Source organism: Podarcis tiliguerta (assembly GCF_965153285.1).
Source record: "Podarcis tiliguerta genome assembly, chromosome: Z".
NCBI lineage: Eukaryota > Metazoa > Chordata > Lepidosauria > Squamata > Lacertidae > Podarcis > Podarcis tiliguerta.
In genome coordinates, this window is record NC_139553.1 from 12253341 (window position 1) to 12271364 (window position 18024).

General features: G+C 44.9%; 2 protein-coding genes and 1 long non-coding RNA gene across 4 annotated transcripts; 1 reads left to right on the forward strand and 2 right to left on the reverse strand.

Annotated features, from left to right (window-relative positions):
- Nucleotides 1-648: 648 nt before the first annotated feature.
- On the reverse strand, nt 649-2707 carry LOC310669699. Its single transcript, XR_014507275.1, has 2 exons — nt 2580-2707; nt 649-1505 (listed from the first exon to the last, which is right to left on the reverse strand). It is a non-coding gene; the product is annotated as an uncharacterized lncRNA (long non-coding RNA).
- HSPA5 (heat shock protein family A (Hsp70) member 5) lies at nt 1497-7087 on the forward strand. The gene is made up of 8 exons (XM_083423647.1): nt 1497-2743; nt 3006-3237; nt 3588-3725; nt 4291-4403; nt 4497-4887; nt 5342-5579; nt 5770-5937; nt 6212-7087. The coding sequence occupies exons 1-8, from the start codon at nt 2514-2516 to the stop codon at nt 6775-6777; spliced, it is 2076 nt and encodes a 691-aa protein (XP_083279773.1). The 5' UTR covers nt 1497-2513; the 3' UTR covers nt 6778-7087.
- A 1137-nt stretch (nt 7088-8224) lies between these two features.
- On the reverse strand, nt 8225-17782 carry RABEPK (Rab9 effector protein with kelch motifs). 2 transcript variants are annotated; one of them, XM_083423925.1, is made up of 7 exons: nt 17481-17782; nt 14660-14820; nt 13058-13210; nt 11636-11797; nt 10827-10976; nt 9998-10147; nt 8225-8503 (listed from the first exon to the last, which is right to left on the reverse strand). In XM_083423925.1, exons 1-7 carry the CDS (start codon nt 17552-17554, stop codon nt 8256-8258), a joined length of 1098 nt encoding a protein of 365 aa, XP_083280051.1. In that variant the 5' UTR covers nt 17555-17782; the 3' UTR covers nt 8225-8255. The 2 variants fall into 2 exon arrangements, with proteins under 2 accessions (XP_083280051.1, XP_083280052.1); XM_083423926.1 differs by lacking the exon at nt 17481-17782 and adding an exon at nt 14930-15047.
- Between the last annotated feature and the right edge of the window lie 242 nt (nt 17783-18024).

Sequence of the window (18024 nt, forward strand, 5' to 3'; positions counted from 1 at the left end):
GGAAGAGACCACAAGGGTCATCGAGTCCAACCCCCTGCCAAGCAGGAAACACCATCAGAGCACTCCTGACATATTTACCTTCAGCACAAGTAAAGCTCTACAGTGGTACCTTGTGTTTAAGTACTTAATTCGGAGGTCTGTTCTTAACCTGAAACTATTCTTAACCTGAAGCACCACTTTAGCTAATGGGGCCTCCCGCTGCCGCCGTGCCGCTGCCGCACGATTTCTGTTTTCATCCTGAAGCAAAGTTCTTAACCTGAAGCACTATTTTTGGATTAGCGGAGTCTGTAACCTGAAGCATATGTAACCCAAGGTACCACTGTACTGGATAAAATATTGCCTCTGGTCTATTTTTGGAAACTCTGCTACTACGAGTTTAAGTTTTTCCTTCACATGTACAACATAAATGTGTCACCTCTTCCTGGCCTTTTCCCTAATCAGAAAGTCCCAAATACTGCAACTGTTGCTGGAGGGCTCCCATCACTGTTGATTGTGGAACCTGAATTTACAGTCACGTGGCTGGATCCCACCAAAAAACAGCAGCAGCAGTCTGTTGGTGTACCCTTACGTTACAAGGGGATGGTGCTAGTATTGTTGTAGGGCAAATCTGCTGTCTCTCTAGCACCATTAACTACTCATGAGTTGGGCTGAAGAAAGAGTCTGTATTTAGGCTCCCCATTTTCTCCTACATGGAATGAACTGTGTTATGACACCATATAACACAGTATGTCTGCTTAATTATATACGCCATATTTTGTCTGGGAAACTCAAGGGAAGAAAACGAGGTTCCAACGTTTTACCCTCACAATAACCCTGCGAGGTAGGCTAGGCTGAAGCAGAATGACAGGTCAACCAGTGAGCTGCGTGGCCTACAGAATATAGCAGCTGGCATCTCCCCCAGTCCTAGTCCGACACTTTAACCAGTGCAAAGCAGCCTTCAGTACTGCCTACGGAGACATTGTGGCAGCCATAGGCACAGCAACCCATGCCTTTTTCTGCCCCCGCCTATAACAGGCTGCTAGGCCTCGTAACCATAGAAACTTCCAGAAAGAGCCAACCCTTCCTGCCTAGAGATTTTTTTAACATGACGCCCAATTCCAGCCAATGAGCTCGCTCCGCTTGGCTCATCCAGCAACCCTTGATTGGACTGCAACACCGGTAGGACGGCCCAATGAGGCTCGAGGACGGCCGAGAGGAAAGAGAAGGGGTGGGGAAGGAAAGCGACACAACCAAGCCTGACGGAGCGGTGCGCGACGGGGGCCTGACGTCACGAACGGAGCGGACCTATCGGTTCCGGCCAGCTTGGTGGCAAGCGACCAATCGGGAGGCTCCAGCGAGAGAAAATGGGCCAATAGTACCACTCCACGCAAGGCCACGGGAAGGTATATAAGAGCCGAGGGGGCCATATGGGCCAGACCGTGATCTTTGAGTGAGAAAATCACAATTCAGATCGTTGCGTTCGTCGGATAGAGCGTGAGGCGACCGCGAGGTCCTGTTAGGTAAGGCTCGGGGTGGCCTAGTGCTTGAGCGGAGGAGGGGGCGGAGGCCGGGGCCTAACGAGAAGGGGAGGTCGGCGTCTCCAAATCTATCGGGCCTTGTGGGGTCCCCCTTGCCCTTAAAATGCTACTTCGTTCTCAGTTATCCAGGTTCCCATTGAGAAAAATCCTATTGCGGCTCACGGTCCAAAGCGCGCCATTTTTATTCCCATTTCCTGCCAGTTCCATATTCCCCTTGGTGGTGGTGGGGTGGGGATTGCAATGGTTACAGTATTTGGCATGCATGCATGAATAAAAGGGGTTTATATCGCAGAATAGGAACAGAGGTTTGTGCGGGGTATTCCTTTTCGTTCCCCTTGCTCATTATCGGGGAGAGGGGATTTATGCAAAACGCAGAACTTGGTAGACGTCTCTGTTTGGTGTTTGTTTTGTATATTGATAACCTTTACCGGTTTGGGGTAAATGGTAATAGCTGGGTTTCTGGTGGTGAGTAGAGCGACTACTCCCTTCTCCCACTTTTTACGATGGTTTTCTTATGAGAATGCGTGAAGGCAAAACAGCTGTGGTTGGCGTGAACAATGTTAATTTGAGGCTGCTACTCGTTTTACAGTGGCTCCGTATACCAAAAAATGGGAGGGGGGAGCAGGCTATCTCTGGCACTGGATTACCAATTTACTCTTTGCCTTTAATGTTGGGATTGTCTGAACTAAAGTTAAGAGGTTGGTAGCCCTTTTTTGATGTGTTACGTTTTGCAGCTTTTACACACTGCCTTTCCACATGATTTTTCTCAATGAATGTCTGTAGAATTTAGCACATTGTGTGGGTTCACATTCATGTTTAAGTATCACAACAGCTACATATTTTCTTAACCCCTTGGCTGCCTTTTCCTTGAACAGAAAAGTTTCCTTTGTATAGGATTTAGGGTGTTTTCTTTGAGCTGCCTGCCCTCCCAGCCTTTGCTAATGATATGTGGGACCAGTAATACTTACTCTGTAAATCTGCCCCCATTTCTGTTAAATGGGCATCATGGTATTGTATTTTTTGCTCATAGTATTGCCACTGATGATTGATTTTACTTATTACAGGGTTTTTTTCTCCCTGATTATGAATACTTGGTACAAGGGCAAAATGAAGTATGCACTTGTCTGCCTGTTGCTCATTGGCAGTGTATTTGCTGCTGATGACGACGACAAAAAGGAAGACGTGGGGACTGTGGTTGGCATTGACCTGGGAACCACATATTCCTGGTAAGTAAAAGAAGGGTGCCTATTTGATTGAGTGGCTTCTGGGTGTCTTGAATAGCTTATGGCCACTGCACCAAAATATGGCCAAGATTTGATGCAGTGTTGTGAACCGTCATTCTGCACTAGTGTATGCAAATTAATTGTACTGTACTACTATTTTAATGCACTTGGTACAAGTCAGGAGAGTAACAATACGATAGCTATTCAGTTCAAACTATTTTGATTCAGTGTAGTCTTACAAAGTAACTTCCATTCTCTTTTACAGTGTTGGTGTTTTCAAGAATGGGCGTGTGGAGATAATTGCTAATGACCAGGGTAACAGAATCACACCCTCCTATGTGGCCTTCACACCAGAGGGGGAACGTCTTATAGGTGATGCAGCAAAGAACCAGCTGACTTCAAACCCTGAGAATACTGTATTTGATGCCAAACGCCTCATTGGTAGAACATGGAATGATCCTTCTGTGCAGCAGGATATAAAATATCTACCTTTCAAGGTACTCATTTTGTGCCTTTTATGTTATGGTATATATAAAGTACATTGAACACCTTTTGGTGTGAAATTTGAACCCAGCGTGTCCCCAATCATAGCACTGTCTTAGAGACACTAGGTTACTAAGCAATGTATGAAGTGTTTTTCCAGTCCACACAATGTATGGCACTGCTTTCACTCTGCTTAAGATACCAGCATCCAAGCATGGGTCATTCTGCATCTGGCAACCCGATGGGCAGGTTGTTCGGTCCTGCCGCTTCTTCAATGGAACCTCTTTAAGTCCACCACAATATTAATATTGTAGATGGTGTGCTTTTGGTTTGTAACCATGTGCACTTGTACTTGTCTTTACAGGTCATTGAAAAGAAGTCCAAGCCCCATATTCAGGTTGATATTGGAGGTGGCCAAATGAAGACCTTTGCCCCAGAAGAAATTTCAGCAATGGTTCTGACTAAAATGAAGGAGACTGCTGAGGCCTACTTGGGAAAGAAGGTAAGATGATGTTTCCACTGGAGCACACTAACGAAAAGAATAGGCACTGAGGGGAGCCTTTGTGAATCTACCGTGTATGGAGATTGGCCAGTGGTTGGTCTAATCTTTTACTGCTTACTCTAGTTAGCAGCAGGTCTCGATGCCTTTCTGGTCTAGAGATCATTCTAAATTAGCTTGAACATGTAATATTCTACTTACAATGTAAGTGCTCTGCCACTGAGCTTTGATGCCTCCTGGCCTGGCTGCTTGTACACGAAGAGTCCCTGCTTTTTTGGTTCCCCAGGACATAAAATGGATGGGGGTGGTAGAATTGTTCTCCAAGCTGAGAAGGCCAATCTGTAGCCTTCTGGATGTGTTTTAATTCCAATTTCCAATATCCCTGACAGTTGACAATGCTGGATGGGGCTGATGAGAGCCTTGCAGCATCTAGAGGGCAACAGGAAGTCCACTCCTCTAAATAGTCTTGAAAGGTGCATTATAGACAATCGGGCTCCCCTCCCCCCCAAACCCTTTATTAGAAGTTAATTTGGAAACAGCAATCAGAATTACTCTCATTCTTCTCCAGGTCACCCATGCTGTTGTCACTGTGCCAGCTTACTTCAACGATGCCCAGCGTCAGGCTACAAAGGATGCTGGTACTATTGCAGGGCTGAATGTCATGAGAATAATCAATGAGCCGTAAGTAGGGTTTTAATAGTCTTCTGCCAGTATTTGGAGTTTGTGTGGGCTTTTCTCACATTTACCAAACTAACAAGTTGCTCTTTCTTACAGGACTGCTGCTGCTATTGCTTATGGCCTAGACAAGAGGGAGGGCGAGAAGAACATCCTTGTCTTTGATTTGGGTGGTGGAACCTTTGATGTCTCCCTCCTCACAATTGATAATGGTGTCTTTGAAGTTGTGGCAACCAATGGAGACACTCACCTGGGTGGGGAAGACTTTGACCAGCGTGTAATGGAACATTTCATCAAGCTCTACAAGAAGAAAACTGGAAAGGATGTTCGGAAGGACAACAGAGCTGTTCAGAAGCTTCGTCGAGAAGTTGAAAAGGCCAAAAGAGCGCTTTCTTCTCAACACCAATCTAGAATTGAGATTGAATCCTTCTTTGAAGGAGAAGACTTCTCTGAAACCTTGACAAGAGCAAAATTTGAAGAACTGAACATGGTAGGTATCTTGAATTTTAAAATAGGTTGTTTCTAATAAAATGGCTCCACTATTTGGAGCAATTGCTGTACACAAAACATAAAATTGGGAGAGAAGTAAGATTATAGTAACGTAATAACATGTAGTACGTGCACGTCATGGGAAAAATAAGGTGGTGCCACTCCCAAGACACTTTGCTGGTCAAACTGCACCAACAGCAGAGAATAATTGGTTCCCTAATGGCTTGAGTCAAAATTGCTTGCCCTCTAAAAGATAGCAATGACTGATCTTTGTAGATTCTCCTGTTAAAGAAAAATGAGATATTAAGAGTAGGCCCATCTGATCTCAAATAGCATCATACATGGGCATATTGGGAGCGGGATGTATCTGATAATTTGGTGACTGTATCATCTTGTGGCCTTGTTCTGTGATTGCCTTTCCACATCAATTAAGTGATTTTAAATTCTGCTTGTAGGATCTCTTCCGTTCCACCATGAAACCTGTCCAGAAAGTCCTAGAGGATGCAGACCTAAAGAAGTCTGACATTGATGAAATTGTGCTTGTTGGTGGCTCTACTCGCATCCCCAAGATACAGCAGCTTGTGAAAGAATTTTTCAATGGCAAGGAACCCTCTCGTGGAATCAATCCTGATGAAGCTGTGGCTTATGGTGCTGCTGTGCAGGCTGGTGTACTCTCTGGGGATCAAGATACTGGTAAGTCTGAGTGACTTAAATGCTGCATGAGGTGTTGGGCAGAGTAGCCTGTACAAGTGAAAAGCTTCCAGTCAGCCTCATAACTGTTTGGAATGGAAGATCTTTGTCTTTGCTGGCTGTCAGGTTTGTCACTACAGCTAGATAAATTATGGTGATGCTTCATCACTTAAAACCTCCTTTTCATTCTTAGGGGATCTGGTGCTGCTTGATGTGTGTCCTCTGACCTTGGGCATTGAGACTGTTGGTGGAGTAATGACCAAACTTATCCCAAGGAACACTGTTGTCCCCACCAAGAAATCACAGATCTTCTCCACAGCTTCAGATAACCAGCCAACTGTGACAATTAAGGTTTATGAAGGTAAGTGGCCAACCAACATCATTTGGTTTGGAAACTTTTAGAGTTTTTTGTCTTCTGGGCAGTAAAGAGTAAAAGGTGACTCCAACACAGCTGAATTTTGCAATGCATGTTTCCACATATGTGAGGTTACTTAACATGCTTTGAGTATCACTAGCTGTTGATTATTAATAGAAACACAAGTGAGATGCCATTAAAAAATGATAATATTGTACTTGCATGATTACCAGAGTATAATCTGAGTGATTTCATGTGAAATGAAATTTCCCCCCTGTAGGAGAACGTCCTCTTACAAAGGATAATCATCTCTTGGGAACTTTCGATCTGACTGGAATCCCTCCTGCTCCCCGTGGCGTCCCTCAGATTGAAGTTACCTTTGAAATAGATGTGAACGGAATCCTTCGTGTTACGGCTGAGGACAAGGGCACAGGCAACAAAAATAAGATCACCATCACCAATGACCAGAATCGTCTTACTCCAGAAGAAATTGAGAGGATGGTCAATGATGCAGAGAAGTTTGCTGAGGAAGACAAAAAGCTGAAAGAGCGGATTGATGCTAGGAATGAGCTGGAAAGTTATGCCTACTCACTGAAAAACCAGATTGGAGATAAGGAGAAGCTCGGTGGCAAGTTGTCATCTGAAGACAAAGAAACAATAGAGAAGGCTGTAGAGGAAAAGATTGAGTGGCTAGAGAGTCACCAAGATAGTGACATCGAGGAATTCAAAGCCCAAAAGAAGGAACTGGAAGAGGTGGTGCAACCAATTGTGGGCAAGTTGTATGGTAGCGCAGGCCCACCCCCTACCGAGGAAGAAGCAGCAGGAGGAGATAAGGATGAATTGTAGACATCAGTTTCCTAGATGTTGATGCTGTAAATATTGGACTTTGAACTTTTTGTTTAAACTATTTGAACTCTAGATTTGGAATGTGATCTGAATCTTCACATTGGGTGGAGTTGGAAATGCTAGCCTAAAAGTGGCTGTATACTGCTTTTCATTAGCAGTTGATAAATGTCCAGCAGGGGGGTGGGCAACCTGACACGGGGAGCGGGTGAAGTATTGAAACCATTCTATTTAACAAGTTGGGTTGTGTGTGTTATGTGGAGAAGTTTTCTACCCTCCAGGTGACAACAATAAATTTGTTACTTACACTGGATCTGGGTCTATTTGATCTTTGTAACACAAATGCTTATAGGAACTAAGAACACACCAGGACCAGAGCTATGGTTCGGTCTGCATGCTTCTTGGGTCTGACCCCCTCAGACACCACCTTCCTCAGAGCAGAATACAATTGGGCAAAGAATTATTCCCATGCATGTCTGCTAGGTGGTAACAGGCCATTGGGTGATGACTTGGCATATGTGGACAAGCCACAGAAACATTAGAATCAGAATTGTTAGTTGCAAGATACCCTCAGGGTCATCTAGTGGTCCTTAATGTTTATATGTTTTGTTTCTAGATGAAAAGTGATTTGTAAATGAGCTCAGAGTACGTATGCATTATTGTGCCAGGTCAGAATACCTCAAGTTGGATCTCTGAATAATTTTAAGTAATTTCAGGCCCAGAAATATACAAGAGATAAGCTAAGGGCTGGACCAAGCGCACAAAGGAGATGATTTTGGATAACTTAATCCCTGGCTTTATCAGCTGCTCAACTCTGCAGTTTGTTTGCTTGATCACACAAGAAGCAGCCCATCTACTATTTTAGTTAACCATAACTAACTCTGAGAGCCATGATGTGTTGCTTATTTAATATTCAAGCTGTCTGGCTCTTTAATCAACATAAGCTAATGCAATGAAAGCACTTGGCCAATAACCTGTGTTAATTACAATCTGCTGCCCATTGTTGGCAAAGGCTGTGTGCCCTTAGGAGTTAATGGTATTCCTATCTGTACTGAACTGTTTCAGTGCAGTAAATCTGTTATATGGGAAATTGTCCAATCCTGAACCCTCCAGCACTAATTCTTACTAGCTTCTTCTAACACATCCTGATTCATCCCATTGTTGGCAAGAGAGCACCATTTGGGGTTCAGTGCCTGTAGAAACTACACATTTCATTTTCTGAGGGTCTTATTTCACTTCCATGGTAGTAATATGAAGCAGTCAACCACCCAAATTTGATTAAAGGAGGGCAACTCACTTGTATTTTATTAAACGCTCCCCTTCCTTTCCCAGCCATTCCAGCCACTGGACACGCTGAAACTTTCAAGAGGCAGAAATATGCGCAGACACTTAATTTGTAGTCCTCCGGCACAAAATGTGGATTGTCTTGCATTACAAGGAGGGAGGCAGATTTAGATTATTAAACATTTATTTAAAACATTTTACTTAAGAAGAGTTACAGCACTGTCTTTGTAGATTTCCCCTTTAATATCCATTCCACCAAACACTAAGCACAAGTGTTCATCTGGGCAGCCTTGAGATAGATTGTCTCCATTAGAGCCTCCAGCTCCTTCCTTCCTGTTGCTGTCCTCACTGGAAGACACTTTCCATGGAACAACACACATAGACTGGTCCAGACGAGCAGAAGGCACAGGAGTTTTAAACTCCAACTTTGTCCAATGTCCCTTTTCTGCAGTTAAAAATAAATAAATAGAAAACCATGCAAAAAAAGAGGCGGGGGGAGCAGCAGCTTCTTGTAAATTAAAACATTATTTGTCAATCTTGAAGAGAGCTGGAAAATTAGACCTGAAGCTTCTACAGGGAGTGGAAATATTGGGGATCTCTTTTCCCTCTTAACATTTTAAGTGACACATGTGAATAGTGACGGCTGCCAGCTGTATGGTTTTAAAAGAAAGATTCTTGGAGGATATGGCAAACCAGTTGTTTGGAATCAAAAAGGGGAGACTGCAGTTTCGCACAATTCCTGCTTACAGGCTCCTGACTGAGAACAGTATGTGGGGCTATTTAGACCAGAAGGGCTCTTGTGGGTGTTATGGAACACTGAAACACTGAGCGGCTCTTAGGCACTTTCAAACTATTCCCATCTAGACCAGGAGTAAGAAACTCCTAGTCTGCCAGATGCTGTTGGATTCCTAACTTCCATCAGCTCCAACCAGCATGGCCAAGGGCGGGGGTTCAGCAACATATTGCAGAGTCACAAGTTCAGATGGGTTGGGTAAAAATAATAAATTATGTACTATTATTCCTGATCTAGCCCACTGCTGGCTAATACAGTGGTACCTCGGGTTAAGTACTTAATTCGTTCCGGAGGGCCGTACTTAACCTGAAACTGTTCTTAACCTGAAGCACCACTTTAGATGATGGGGCCTCCTGCTGCTGCCGCGCCGCTGGAGCACGATTTCTATTCTCATCCTGAAGCAAAGTTCTTAACCTGAAGCACTATTTCTGGGTTAGCAGAGTCTGTAACCTGAAGCGCATGTAACCTGAAGTGTATGTAACCCAAGGTACCACTGTACTGAGAGCAGCTCCTCAAGGTTTCCACTAGTGAGTGGGGAGAGAGAGAAGCCCCTTTCCTATCACCTGTTGCAAAAGATCCTTTTAACTGGAGAATATTTGGGATTAAGCCCGGGACCTTTCTGCATGAAAAACACCTGCTCTTTCACTGAGCTATAGATGCTTTTGATAAACATGAATCTGCCTTTTTCCACATCAGATTTCTTTTGCACACGTAGCCCAGGTGTGCCTACTCTGAAATGACCACAACTTTCCAGGGTTGCAAGCAGATCTGTTTCAATATCCCTTGTTCCCTGATGCTCCTCTTTCTCCATCTTGTTAAAAACTGCAGACTCAAGGGACTAAGCCTGGGACCTTTTTCATGCAACAGGTGAGCTCTACTCCCTTTAGTATGTGGTGACAGTGTTTATAATCCGGGGCGGGGGGAGTCACACTACATAATCAGAGGCCACATAAGTACTCTCTGTTTTGGATTACAGCTCCCATCAGCTTCAGCCACTACTAGCTTCAGATAAGGTTGTCATGTGGGGAGGTTACATGGCTGGGGCTGCCATCTCAAAATTGCTGGCAATGGCACATACACAAAGAGGACTCCCCAGTATAATGTTCCCAAGGGAAGCTAAGCAAAGATATCGTAAGAAACACCCACCTATGTGATATTTATACATTGTGTCCAGTGCTCCTGTTGGGTCCATTCCACCAAATATATACAAATGGCCCTGAAACACAACTGCTGAGTGGGCTGCCCGCCCTGCTGGTACAGATCCAGTAGCTGACAGGGTCTCCCACTTCATTTCAGCTGCAAGCACATTAAACCAATCCACATCAGTGCTCATCAGGTGCAAAGCTTATGCAAATTGAGCTTGAAACACACATAACAGGGCTGCATGCACATTCTGCGATTCTGCAACAGGAAAATGAATTTGGTAAAGAGTTTGGGACAGTTACTTCAATGTTAAGTTTCTAGCTGTTAATGACAGCAAAGATTATTGGGGGCGGTGGCTTAAACAGATGGGAAATGCCTGTAAAATAGGAATCAAAGGAAGGCTAAATGGTATTTATAATTTATTTTTCACATTAATGTCTGCCTTTCCATAAAGGAACTTATGGCAGCATACACGGTTATCCTCCCCTTTCCTCTCTTGTATCCTCACAACCTGCACGGTAGGTTAGACCGAGAGATTATGCCTAACCTAAGGTCACCCAGAGAGACCTGAGTGGGGATCTGATTCCTCGTCTTCCTGGATCTTGTCAAATATTACCCACTACCCCACACCACCTCTTAAGGCTGTACCACAATTCTGTAGTAACACAGCCTGCAGGTGGAAACTGTAATCAGGATCCTACAGTATTTCTTACATCCTTAGCCTTTAAGGCTTTATAATGTGTGGCTTCTAAAGATCTATGGGTTATTTTTTTAAGGCAAGGTGGGAAGATAATAATCCCTTTTCATAAAGTTTGCACCACTGAGTACTTACTTGTATCAAAGCAGAAGAGATCATCAAAAAAGGTATCACCAGCCAATCCGCCATGTATGTAGAGCCTGTTCTCGACAGCCACCACGGCATGGCCATGTCGAGGAGCAGGAGGGTCGCCCCGAACTTCTGGTTGCAGCCATGTCAGAGTGGCTACAGGTGGCAAGAGAGAAATGTATTAAGATGAAGCAACAGCTACCTCAAGGGCCTTGCTCCCTGCTTCCCACACTTAGGGTTAAAAGGCCTACATTAGTCATGTTTATCCATTTCTTTTTTCTTTTTTAATAATATTTTATTAAGGTTTTCCATAACATCACACAAAAAAAAGAAAAATACAAAAATAATAAAAGAAAAACAATTAAAAACAATTCAATTTTTCATAACATATCTTGCATTTGCTTGTTTCCCGGACCTCCCCACACCTCCCCTCTTTGTATTCCAATTCAATTTATTTGTTCAGCAAATCCTTTCCCTCTTTACTTTGTCCTTATCTTGATCTTAATATATTATACCTTTGAATTTTCACCTGTTAACATTCCATTTTTACACATTCCTTCATACCATTATTACTAAAAACCCCTTAACCTCAATCCAACATCCTTCTAACATTCATTGATTTTATAATATTTCTGTAGATAGTCTTTAAATTTCTTCCAATCTTCTTCCACCCATGTTTATCCATTTCAACGGGTTTTCTCTAAGTAGGACTAACAGGATTCAACTCCTACTTTGCTCCATCTGCTGCCAGGCCCAGGGGAGTCAGCTAAACATTTGGTTTGGGAAATATCTGCACAGGAGCAGAGGAAGCTTACCAGAGTCAAAGATGTGAAGCTGCTGGTCTTTGACTGGATCCACCCCTTTATCGCCTCCTCCAAATACATATAAACGGTCCCCAATCACTGCTGAGGATGTATGATAAGTCCGAGGGGATGGTGGAGTGCCGCTCACCTTAGGGCTCATCCACGTTCCAGCTTCTAACATGGAAAACAAAAATATTTGTAAGCTAAGCTACAATATTGAAAAATTGGGGATTGCACACAAGTAAGTTATAGGCACAGAAAATGAGGGTGGGTGCAAATTACATGTCACATGTGGAAGAAAGAAATGGAATTCCTAGTCCCCTTTGGTTACCAGGCAAGTGCTTAAATGCAAGGCTAATTTAATGGTACTTTGATTCAAAGGAATGTCAAAGAGAAACTAGAACTTGAAACTACTGAACTGTAGTTCCTCAAGAGATTTAGTGCTATACGTTAGGGACTGAATTGAAATATTTTGCGGCTTTTAAATCAAATTACATGTGCCAGTTTGCTGACCAACGGCTTGGATGTTAGGATGTTGTAAACCAACTATTTTGTGTGTATGTCAATGGCAACTGTTAAAACACAATTAACACCATCTCTACATATTATTTCCTTCTGATCTCACAACTCCACCTTCTGACCCACCAGTGCAGTAACTCAGGATAATACTTCATGCATCTAAAGAAGCAAAAGCTGATGCCATAATAAATTTATTAGATATAGAAGGTGACACAATATACTGTTGTTTTTGCTGCAGTACGATAACCCAGCTACCACTCTGAAATAAGTTTTATTGTTATTTTCATCATCTAACAGATAGCCAGTGTGGTGTAGTGGTAAGATTGTTGGACTAAGTCCTGAGAAACTAGAGTTCAACCCCCTGACTAAGGCCAAGTGAACTTGGACCAATCACTCACTCCTAGCTTAACCTACCTCAATGGGTTGTTGTGAGGATAACCATTCTCAGGAGAGCTATATTTGCTGCTCTGAGCTCCTTGGTGGGATAGTGGGATGCAAATATTGGATATGAATAAATTTAGAAATTGGACAGCTGCATGTTTGCACATAGAGGAGGGAGAAAGGTTGTTTTCTGCTGCTCCAGAGAAGCGGACACGGAGCAATGGATCCAAACTACAAGAAATAAGATTCCACCTAAACATTAGGAAGAACTTCCTGACAGTAAGAGCTGTTCGACAGTGGAATTTGCTGCCAAGGAGTGTGGTGGAGTCTCCTTCTTTGGAGGTCTTTAAGCAGAGGCTTGACAACCATATGTCAGGAGTGCTCAGATGGTGTTTCCTGCTTGGCAGGGGGTTGGACTCGATGGCCCTTGTGGTCTCTTCCAACTCTATGATTCTATGATTCTATGTTTGAAATCTTAAAAAAAAAAAATACTCCAAGAAGTAATAAAATGAAAAGGAAATAACTAATACTCACGGAGATCCAGAACTTGCACACAATTCCTGTTCCCAGTTTCACTGGCTCCTCCAAACACCCAGAGGCTCGTGGGCCAGCTTGTGGGAATGAAGGTGGCATGCTCATACCGCGGCAAGAGACCCCGCCAGGCAGGTGCTGTCCAGCAGTGTGCATCTGGGAGCCAGAAAGACACATAAGAGCCTGGTAGTGGGATCAGGCCAAAGGGGGCTCATCTAGTTCAGCATCACAGCAGCACCTGATTTTGGGCAGTGTGGGTGCTTCCCATACATAGGGCGCCAAAAGAGGGAGAGCAAAATTGAAATGGTGCATTTCGGTGTGCCAAATTTTGTCATAACAGCGCACCATATTACCAAAGATTACCAAAGTCTGCCTCTGCTCAGAGTCCAGCCAGATGTCCCAATGCAAAGCCCACAAGCAGGAACTAAAAGCAGCAGCACTCTCTGCAATTGCTGTCAGGTAAAGGGTGGGACGTGGGTGGCGCTGTGGGTTAAACTACAGAGCCTAGGACTTGCCAATCAGAAGGTTGGCGGTTCGAATCCCCACGACGGGGTGAGCTCCCATTGCTTGGTCCCTGCTCCTGCCAACCTAGCAGTTCGAAAGCACGTCAAAGTGCAAGTAGATAAATAGGTACCGCTCTGGCGGGAAGGTAAACGGTGTTTCCGTGCGCTGCTCTGGTTCGCCAGAAGCGACTTAGTCATGCTGGCCATATGACCCGGAAGCTGTACGCCAGCTCCCTTGGCCAATAAAGCGAGATGAGCGCTGCAACCCCTGAGTCGGTCATGGCTGGACCTAATGGTCAGGGGTCCCTTTACCTTTAACCTAAAGGGTGGATGGGCAGGACTTTCCCAAAATAGCCTGGTGGGCCAAATGGAGTGGACTGGTGAGCCAAGTTTGGCCCCTATGGCAATGGCACCATCAGGGCAGAGCTTTTTGGAACCAAAATGCCACAGGACTCCTTTGAGCGTCGAGACCCTGCACCCACCTCCTTGTTGGAAAATAACTCACACAAGGACACAGATATTAAGTTTATGTTATTGGGCAAATTTGGCCACAACGTTATTGAATTACAGAATGTGAGAGGTATTGGCTTAGGCATTGGTGGGACCTGACTATATCTGACTCCTGCCGGCTGTGCAGGAAGTCCAGTAAGGGTAAACCACCAGAAGGGGGAGCCCTGTCCATGCAAGAGGAAGTCCTCCAGCTCACTCCTTAATTTAAACTGTCCCCGGCCACGCCCCACCGGCCAGTGGATTGGCTGGCCGGGCTCTGACGTGGCCGGGATCCCCCAGGCTATGGGGGACAAAGTCCCCCGCCCCCGTGGGGAGTGTGTGGCCACATGGTCCACCGCAACTCCTCCCCACTGGGAAGTGGAGCAGATTTACCACATTTGGAAACCTGGTGAAGAAATACAGATCATCACCTAAAGAGGGAGAAAGAACCCCATGAATCCAGGGTCTAAAATTACTGCATTGCAGCCATGAGGACCAGGAACTTGCTTTTTTTTTTTTACAAAAAACAAAACAAAAGCAGTTTGCTTGAGAAGCTGAATTCTGCTACATATCATATGCTTCCTTCCTGCTCTAATGACACTCTAGCCCTTACCAAGATCCATGACGTAGGAGTCGGCAAAACTGCCACTGGGGTCTGCTCCCCCGACAAGGACGACTTTCCCTTTCCTGCAGCCTGGCTCTGCAGGAGGTAGGTACAAGGAGTTCTGCCCCACACGGGCACAGGGACTGTCCCCAGGTAGGAGAAGGGCATACCTGGCATGGAGAAATAAGCAAAAGGGATCTCAGCAAGGCTGCTGTGCCATGTGGAGCAGAAGATGGAGCGTGTCTCTTCAAGCCTGCAATGCTATCTATGCACACTTACCCAGGAGTAAACACCACCGAACAAACATGCATAAATGGTGTAGCAGCTACTAGGATGAGCGGGGAACCCTGGGCTATGAACTAAGTCAGAGAGTCTCAGGGAAGTCACTTTCAGCCTCTCCATCTACAACATGGGGATAAAACAAGGCTGGGTAACCTTGCTGAGCTGTTCTATGGGTTATTGAGGGCGTATGTGCAAAATACTGTGAATACCCCAATCTTATTATTCATACAAGAGTGAAACAAAATGCTGCAGTATGGACTCTGCCAGACAGCCTCTCTTCCAGGATACTACATTCCACCACCAAATTTTCTCTTCCCTGCTTCTCGGAAGCCAGTCATTATTCCTTGCTCAGTGTGTACATTTCACCCTAAGTGAGCTGTTTTGCCCTCTCTGGGTCCAATCACTTGCCCCACCAAAAAATTTTGTTTTAAACTTTTGAAAAACTTCAAGTTCTTCCAAGCCTGTTGTGGGTGGATGGTACTCTTTTACCTACATGAGATCACATACCAGAAGATGCTATGCAGTGTTTGCCAAATGGATGCCCTCTAGGTATTTGGGACCACAACTCCCATCAGCTCCAGCCAACATGGTTGTTGTCATCCAAAAGATCTGAAATGCACCTTCTTGGCAGAGACTGTCTTCTCTCTGCCCCATCAACACCAGAAACCCATTAGGTGGTGACAGGAGAGAGAGCCCCTTCTGTGGCTGCTCCCCTAGGTAGGATTTCCTCCCAAGAGAGCTTAGATGAGCTCCCTCCTTGTTATCCTTCCACCAGCAGGCTAAGGCCTTCCTGTTCAGACAGGCCTTTGGGAACTTAAGGTACAGGCAATGCTGACCACTGGGCTGCTGTCAAGACAAACAAGATTTCAATTACTGGTTCCAAATGTGTTCTGATGTATTTTAAACTATTGTTCCTAACTAGTTTGTTTTTATTACTTTGTATTTTACAATGCGGGACGCGGGTGGCGCTGTGGGTAAAACCTCAGTGCCTAGGATTTGCCGATCGTATGGTTGGCGGTTCGAATCCCCGCGGTGGGGTGAGCTCCCATCTTTCGGTCCCAGCTCCTGCCCACCTAGCAGTTTGAAAGCACCCCCGGGGGCAAGTAGATAAATAGGTACCACTTTCTAGTGGGAAGGTAAACGGCATTTCCGTGTGCTGCGCTGGCTCGCCAGAGCAGCTTCATCACGCTGGCCACGTGACCCGGAAGTGTCTCTGGACAGCGCTGGCCCCCGGCCTCTTAAGTGAGATGGGCGCACAACCCTAGAGTCGGACACGACTGGCCCGTACGGGCAGGGGTACCTTTACCTTTACTATTTTACAATGCTGCTTCAAAATGTTGAATCCCAACTTGGGAGAAAGCTGGGATATAAATATAATAGGCAAACGAATAAATAATGCACAGTAATATACAGGATAGCATCCTCACCCCCTGTTACACCAGATTTCTGCAACCTGATGTACAGCCATGTTCTTTTGAGGATAACGAGAATTGTTCTTTAAACCATCTGGAGGGCACCAGGGTTGGGGAAGGCTGATGTGCACAACATTTTAAAAATTTAGTTCTTAACTGAGGTTTGCATATTTCAAAAGAAAGAGCCACAACACAATCATAAGGTAATACTACCGATAAATAAATTACCAGAGTCGCCACCGCCTACAGCGATAAACAAGATCCATACCCCACACTACAATTCAAAATGTAAGTGTGGTGTTGTGGTTAGAGTGTTGGACTAGGGGTCTGTGAAACCAAATTCCAAATCTGCACTTAGCCATGCTGCCCACTGGGTGTCCTTGAGTCAGTCACTTCTCTCTCAGCCTAACCTACCTCACAGGGTTGTTTTGAGCATAAAGTGGGAAGAAGGAGAACAAGATAAGGGCCATCTTGAGCAGCTTGGAATAAAAGATGGGATATAAAATAAACATGGCAACACAATTAATATAAAAACCTGTCAAAAGCAGCATTAGAACATTGTAGGTGTTGTCTTCCCCCTTTTATTGGATTTTTCTTTACAAAACACAATACTGTAATTCTTTCTTTAAGTATTTACTTATGCATTTTCATTAGTACAATAATGCAATAATTCTCTTTGATGCGTGCAGACCATTTGACAGGGCTGCAGGAGATCAGGGCCCTGCCTCGCGGAGCGTACTGTCTAAAATTCAACCTAGAAAAGCAACAGCAGAAATGAATGGCGTGCAAGAAATCCTCCATAAAATTGGAGGCAGGAGTAAATATCGGAGGCAGAATCTTGTAAAGGAAGGACTATTATTAATTTAAGCCTCTGGCCGCAAGCAGAGTTTGACTGCATATTGCATGTCATCTTCCGCAAGTTAATACTCCCTTTGAAAGGCTATTCCCCTCTGCTGGAGGGCACAGGAGAGAGAAAGCTCCCTGATCGATGGCTGCCCCTTCCAGGTAGGCTGAAGCGGATCCAGGGGGCCCACGCCTCAGCTCAGAGCCGACCTCCCCGCACCCTGTTTCTCTTTGCACGTCAACTCCCTCAAATTGCATCCCACGTGCACTGATGCCCCGCCTCGAGAACGCACCAGTTGCCTTCCTCCGGGTTTCCTCCCGGCTTCAGCTCCAGCAGCGCCGTCCGCGAGCCCGGCTCCGGCCCCATGGATGCAGGCCGAGGGAAAGGGGTGAGATAAAAAAAACCGACGCCCCGCCCCCGGGTCCGTTGCTAGACGACCAGCAGCTCCGCCCTCAGCGTGGCTACTGTGCAAGCGGACAGCGCTTCACGATAAAACCACCCCGCGGCTGCACACTTTTAAATTGCATATCCTTTCTCCTCAGTTCATTCCAAGATGCAGCATACTTTTCTCCCCGCTTATTTTTTTTTAAAGAAAGAAGGCCACGTGAGAACGTTTCTGAGCATGTGCAGATCTCTTCCCATTTCATCACACAAGCCATTACTTCCTCTTGCTTCAGATATGTGGGATTGCTGGTGGCCAGGCTGCTATTAATATGTTTATAAGGTGTATCATGTATATTTATATAAAATATTTCTTATTTATATCTGTTACAACAAAAACAACAGAATTCCAAACAAAAGCAGCACAAATACAGATTAATCCAAAGAGAGGAGTC